The sequence below is a fragment of the Gorilla gorilla genome, chromosome 23 (genome assembly GCF_029281585.2).
Source record: "Gorilla gorilla gorilla isolate KB3781 chromosome 23, NHGRI_mGorGor1-v2.1_pri, whole genome shotgun sequence".
Lineage (NCBI taxonomy): Eukaryota > Metazoa > Chordata > Mammalia > Primates > Hominidae > Gorilla > Gorilla gorilla.
The window spans coordinates 37,379,575-37,386,557 of NC_086018.1; the positions used below are offsets into that span (position 1 = coordinate 37,379,575).

The 6,983-nt window shown below is 55.0% G+C and overlaps 1 protein-coding gene across 2 annotated transcripts in view; it reads left to right on the forward strand.

Moving 5' to 3' along the window:
• The window catches only part of SYNGR1 (synaptogyrin 1), a 35,594-nt gene extending 30,693 nt beyond the window's left edge, over positions 1 to 4,901 (forward strand). Inside the window, exon 4 of one of the 2 annotated variants that reach the window (XM_031005449.3) lies at positions 1,013 to 4,901. In XM_031005449.3, the coding sequence (XP_030861309.1) occupies positions 1,013 to 1,234 (222 nt within the window). In that variant the 3' untranslated portion in view covers positions 1,235 to 4,901. The remainder of the gene's footprint in view (positions 1 to 1,012) is intronic. The other variant, XM_063704686.1, reaches the window with a different exon arrangement.
• Positions 4,902 to 6,983: the final 2,082 nt, after the last annotated feature.

Here is a 6,983-nt window from a genome sequence, read left to right on the forward strand (position 1 = left end):
ACTGTCTCAGGGTACTGCAACCTCCGCCTCCTGGATTCAAGCGATTCTCCTGCTTGCACCTCCCGAGTAGCTGGGATTACAGGTGATGCCACCATGCCCAGCTAATTTTTTTTATTTTCAGTAGAGATGGGGTTTCACCATGTTGGCCAGGCTGGTCTCGAACTCCTGACCTCAAGTAATCTGCCCATCTTGGCCTCTCAAAGTGCTGGGATTGCAGGCATGAGTTGTCGCGCCTGGCCTCTCCTGCTTTCAAGAAGAAGATCAGATTGTTATTGTGCCTGCTGTTTTTCAAGTGCCTTTAACTCAACATAGTCAATATGCCAGAGGTGCATATTTTAGCTCAGGCTGGTCCTGATCTCCTGGTCTCAAGCAATCCTCCCACCTTGGCCTATCAAAGTTGTGGGATTACAGGCATGAGCCACGGTGCCTGGCCCCCAGGCATCTTTCATTCCTACAGGCTTGGCTCATGGTCTTTGTGGTCCCTTTTGGCAACTAGAGCTCCAGCCATCACATCTGTGTTCCAGGCATCAGGTCAGAGGGTGGGACAGAGAACATGAGGGTACCCCATTGGCCAAAACGTAGTCACATGGCCATGCCTAGCTGCAAGAGAGACAAAGGAATGACTCTTAGGAGATGCTAACAGTCCTTTGTCCCGCTGAGAAGCTTTTTTTAAGAAGGCTGTTGTGAGCCTTTGAGCCATCTTAACACTCCATAATGGAGATCTAGAACTTTTGGTAGCCCAGACTGACCTCTGGGATTGGGAGACGGGCAGGTGATTTCTGGGGTACTTTCTGGCTGGATGATATGGTTCTGGGCATTTCCGGGGGTGGCTGCGAGAACAGCCTTCCTTCTCCACAGCCAAGCTTGGTCTCATGTTTGGTGCTTTGAGGATCTTTAACCCTCTCCTGCCTGTGTCCTGTGAACTAACCACCACTAACCCAGTGCTCTTGTCTGTCTCTCCCTTAACCACCCCCTCCCGCCTGTCGTTGTCCTCGCCGGCCTTTGTCCCCAGGCGGGCCAGGCTGTGCTGGCCTTCCAGCGGTACCAGATTGGCGCCGACTCGGCCCTCTTCTCCCAGGACTACATGGACCCCAGCCAGGACTCCAGCATGCCTTACGCGCCCTACGTGGAGCCCAACACTGGGCCGGATCCCGCCGGTATGGGCGGCACCTACCAGCAGCCGGCCAACGCCTTCGACACCGAGCCCCAGGGCTACCAGTCGCAGGGCTACTGAGCCACAGTGACCGCCTGCCCCCGCCCCTCCCCTATCTGTCCCCTCTCTCCACACCCAGCCCCTGCTCCTGCCCAGGCTGCCCTGCCCAGCGCCTCATCAGCCTCTGCCTTGTCCCAGTGAGGTCCAGGGTAGCTCGGGGCAGGGGTGGGGCAGTCCAGTGTTGGGGACTGTCTACATATGTGCAAGTATATCCCAGGGCATGTGCCCCGCAGGGGCCTAGAGGGTGGGGGCCAGGGGTATTTGCATTCATACATTGTGTCATCAAGCATTCCTTGAGCGCCTACTGGGCATCCGGCCTGTGCTGGGCATGGGTGGTGACATTGGCAGAAATGGCCACTGGAAAGGGGAGCGATGAACTGTGGAGGAAGCCCTGGTGGTACCAGAGGCCAGAATGGTGGGAAAGACAGACCCAGGTAATGCTGGGAAGTGTGGCTACACCGTGGCTTGGTCATAGGGTGAGTGTAAACACCCACAGGACAGTGGGGGCTGTCACCCTGCTCTGGCAGTCCTGCTAAGAGTGTCAGGGCCGTCTCCATTTTATGGTTGAGGAAACTGAGGTCTAGAGAGGTCAAGATTACTTGCCCAGAATCACTCAGGCAGCTAGTGATAGAGGTGGGGCCAAGCCCAGGCTGCCCGACTGCAGACCACGTGCTCTTCCCTGGCCACCCACCTCCTCCCATCCCCACGCTTGGGGCTTCCCTGCTCAGTGTTACTGTCATTCTGGGAGGCCTTGGGGCCCTCAGCCCCTTGAGACACCCTGATTCTGCTGCAAGCCAAGGGCCTGTTCTGCCCCAGCTGTTCCTCCTCCCCTGGGGACAGCCCCACCTCCGGGTCCCTCCACCCACATCCCCCTGGTCCTACCCCTGGCCCTTGGCCTCCTCCAAGAGGGCTCACCCCAGGTGCTGCTCTGTGCTCTGCGTGTCCCACAGACACTTGTTCCAGGGGGCTCCAGCAAACCCCTTCGTGGTCTCTCAAAGGACTGATCACTGTCCTTGCCTCTAGGAGGGCTCACTAAGCCCTTACCTAGGGCTGGGTGGACAACAAGGCACAGATGAGAGTGTGACTGGCCCGAGGTCACGGTGAGTGAGTGGCAAAGCTGGCCCTGATGCCTGGGTTTCTTGGCCCCAGCTGCCCAGCAGGTGCCTCGATTCCCTGCCCTTGTGACCTCCCAGGAAACAGAACTGATCTGGGACACTATGTCACCTCTCCTCTCATCTGGGGTCAGTCAGGGTTCGGGGGCTGCAGCAGCCAAGCGCATGAGAGGTGTTTCCTTGGCCTTCCAGAAGGCCCACTGCGGAGCCAGCCTCCCTATGGGAGGCAGAGCAGCAAGGACAGGGCTTTGGAATCAGCCAAGTCGGTTCCTGGGCTGTAGCCGTGGAGAGACACTGCCCCCAGGGTGACACAGGCAAGAGCCCCTGAGGCATGGGAGGCCCAGGGAAGACCATGGGCTGTAGGGGAGAGTGTGGCAGGTGACCCAAAGGCCCAAAGAGGGCCGTGGGGCCTGAGGAGGTCATAATCTCTTCTGAGTTGGGGCAGGTCGATTCTTGCACAAGGTGGGCTCTTCACTGAGCCATAAGGGACAGGGAGGTATGGGAGAGCGCTGGGGGCCCATCCCCCTGTCCACCCAGTGTCCACTGGCCTGTCCTTCAGGGAGCAGAGCAGAGCAGATGGTGGACAGGCCCAGTGCTGGGTGTTTCCACCACCATCCCCCCGTTCCCCATCTAAGAATCCTAAGAGGCAGGCGATCCCTCACCTGCTTACTCACTCAGCAGTTATCCAGCCCCTGTGCTGGGGATCCCAAGAGCATGGGTGGTCCCTGCTTCGATGGCCCCAAACCTGGGCCAGAGTTAAGGGAAAGAGGAGGAAGTCCTAAGCAGAGAAGTAGCACCATTATCCCCATTTAACAGAAGGGAAACTGAGGCTCGGCAAGCATAGGCGAGTTGGCAGTGGAACACGGATCTTAACTCAGGTCTGTCCAAGTCCTCCCAAGGGACAGCAGTGATGGAGAGGACCCCAGCCAGCTGAGTGACAGCTGGTTGTTGCTGACTTCATTTTCCAATCCAGGGAAGGGGCTCTGTCCACAGTCCCCTGCCGCCAGGTGGCCCAAATTGGACCAGCATGGGGGCAGGTTATCTGTTGGCCTGAAAAGTGAAACCTGTATCAGGCCAAAGGTGAGGGCGTGAGTGAGTGCAGGAGTGTTTATGGCAGAGTGAAGTTCTGTGCCCACCACAAGAGGCTGTGAGATGTTCTGACCCTCACCCACTGTCCACCAAAAGCCTCTCCTGCTGATGGGCACTAGGAGACCTCAGGGTACTGCCCATCTGTTTCTCCTTGGGTGCCAGCCAGCTGCTGGTGATCCTCAGCCGGAGGGCAGGGTACCAGGTAAGCTTAACTCCATCTTGGGTGTTTGTGACAGGCCCTGCCTGCCACCCTAGGCAGGGAAAGCTGTCAAGACTCCTGCCAGGAATGGGGGTGCTGAGTCATCTCACGAAGAATCCCTCACTCTTCCCGGGTTCAGCCCAGAAGCCCTCCCAGGCATGATCTTCCCCATCAGGCTGGGCTCTGGCAGGGACCTGCCCAGGATGGAGATGAGAGAGGGTGAGAGATGGAGGGCGAGATTTGGATGGGACCAGGGCTCCTGACTCTGCCCCGGAAGGTTCATGGGGAAGCTCGCTCCTTCTGTTGGCAGAGGACAGCCCCTGGGGAACCCCAGGCCCAACTCTGTCTGGTATCCCTTTTCCTCCCAGCTGCCCTCCCCTGCTTCTCCCTTGCTCCCAAAGCTTTCCTTGGAGAAGGGCCCTCCTGCAGCTGGACCCTGCAGGGTGGCTCCCTCCTCCCCATCAAGCACAAGAGAGGGCCCAGGAAAAAAGGTTTCACATAAGTGTAGAGTCGCAAGGACTCTTAGAGTCGGCAGAGTCTGGGGTAGGGAGACAGCGGCTTGTCCAAGGTCAAGCACAGAGGGAGAGGTTCAGGAGTCAGGTCTTCTTCCTTCTGAGTTGGCTCATCCTGGCCAGTCACAGACTGTCCTGCCTGCACGGCTCCTATCTACCTGGGGGTGTCGCAGTTGAGGGGCTAATTCCCAGGGGACTGACGTTAGTTCCCTACTCCATCCTTCCCTGGTGATTCTTGATCTTCAAAGCCTCGGGGATCCCAGGTTTCCCCATGTAACTGAGACCCCCTGCCTGTTAGCCCTGGGAGACCCCCAACCTTGGCCCAAGACCCCTTTGATTCTCTAAGGAGCACGAAAGGGGGAATGCCCCTCCCAGGAGTTTATGGGAGAAGGGACTGGGCCGGCTGCCTCCCAGCGATGCACTTGACCTGACACTCCCCATGTCCTGGTGCGCACAGCCCTTGTCGGTGCCCCGGCCCCTCCCGCAGCATTACTGCCTGTGTATAGTATAAATATATATATTTTCTATATATAAGATGTATAATATAAGGCTCCACAAATATATCTGTGTGTGTGTGTGCGTGTGTGTGCGGTGAAGGGCGGTCCCCATCCTGGGCCCCCACTCTAGACCCCCCCACCACCTGGTTAAGTCTTGAGTGAATCCAGTGGCCCCGTGGCACCCTCCTTTATGACATCCATCCATCTGTGGTGAACCAAGTGAAGGTGGTGACTTCTGGTGACATAGTAATAAAGTGAAGACTCAGAACCCACCAGCGATTGCAAGTGTGTCACCGTGTTTCTTTGTTCTTCATTCTGCGTTTGGCTTGGATGCTCCATCCCATTTGTCTCCTTAGACAGGCCATGTCTTACTTGGTTATTATTGTTTGTTAATTTTTCATTACACAATGAACCTATGAATATATTATCTTTTTAAAAAGTAAAATTGGCCGACTGCAGTGGCTCATGCCTGTAATCCCAACACTTTGGGAGGCCAAGGTGGGTGGATCACCTGAGGTTAGGAGTTCGAGACCAGCCTGACCGACAGAGTGAAAACCTGTCTCTACTAAAAATACAAAAAAAAAAAAAAAAAAATTGCCGGGTGTGGTGGCGGACGCCTGTAATCCCAGCTACTTGGGAGGCTGAGACAGGAGAATCACTTAAACCCGGGAGGCAGAGGTTGCAGTGAGCCAAGATTGTGCCATTGAACTCCAGCCTTGGCATCAAGAGCAAAAATCCGTCTAAAAAAAAAAAAAGGAAAATTATTACAGTTGAAGCCAGAGTCTCTTAGCTTACATGTGCACATGTCCACATACATGCCCCATCACCATTTCCTATCCTGGTTCCTTCCCCAACCACCAGGAGTAAACAAGATTAGGTGCTTGGCCTCATTCCTTCCAGACCATTTCCATGCTTTTACATACACATGTCTTACAAGACATGGTTTTTAAATTGACTGGCCTTCAGCTGGGTGCCATGGCTCATGCCTGTAATCCCAGCACTTTGGGAGGCCAAGGTGGAAGGATTGCTTGAGCCCAGGAGTTCAAGACCAGCCTGGTCAACATAGTGAGACCCCGTGTCTAAACAAAACAAAACAAAAAATTAACCTGGGCGCAGTGGCTCACAGCTATAATCCTAGCACTTTGGGCAGCCTAGGTGGGCGGATCACGAGATCAAGAGACTGAGACCATCCTGGCCAACATGGTAAAACTCCGTCTCTACTAAAAAGACAAAATTAGCTGGGCGTGGCTGGGCGCGGTGGCTCACACCTGTAATCCCAGCACTTTGGGAGGCTGAGGTGGGCAGATCACCTGAGGTCGGGAGTTCGAGAACAGCCTGACCAAAATGGAGAAACCTCGCCTCTACTAAAAATACAAAATTAGCCAGGCGTGGTGGCACGTGCCTGTGATCCCAGCTACTCGGGAGGCTGAGCCAGGAGAATTGCTTGAATCCAGGAGGTGGAGGTTATGGTGAGCCAAGACCATGCCATTGCACTCCAGGCCTGAGCAACAAGAGCAAAACTCCATCTAAAAAGAAAAAAATTAGCTGGGTGTGGTGGCCAGCACCTCTAGTCCCAGCTACTCTGGAGGCTGAGGCAGAAGAATCGCTTGAACTCGAGAGGCAGAGGTTGCAGTGAGCCAAGATCACGCCACTGCACTCCAGCCTGGCGATGGAGTGAGACTCCGTCTCAAAAAAAAAAAAAAAAAATTAAATATAGTTGCCCTGAGCTGGCAAAAAATTTACCGAGAGCCTGTAAAGTACCAGAAGCTTGCTAGGCGCTAGGAGTTCAACACCAAAGGAGGTAGACAGTGCCCTCTTGGAGATGATCACGCAGTGGGGGAAATGGTGTTAACTAAACATGCAAGCAAAAATATCAACTGTGCTAAGTGCTAGAGTGGGTTGGAAAGAATATGCGATGCAATTTAGATCACCCTTACTAAATCAACCACCACCGGTCGAGCAGGTGACCCTCGACTCAAGTGCTCTCCATGAGCAGGGTTTGGACGTGAGCGGGTGGGCTGGTGAGTTATCCAAGCTGGTGAGTTCTGGAGGGAGGACCCAGGGCTCAGGGGCCCCCGGCTGGGAAAGAGCTTTGAAGTGGTGGAAGGCAGGTGCAGTGGACGCACAGAAGGGAAAGAGAGGAGAATGAGGAAGGACAGGCCAGAAGGTGCTCATGGATCCCACAGTGTAGGGCCTGGAGGCCTCTGTAAAGCCATGAAGGGTGGGTGACCACAACAGTGCATGCTCTCAAAAGACCACTCTGCTGGTCAGATGGCAGTCAAGAGACAGGTCACCATGACCGCGAGAGAATGGAGAAGTCCAGATGTATTTGAAGAAGGCACAGATCTGCAAATGAACCGA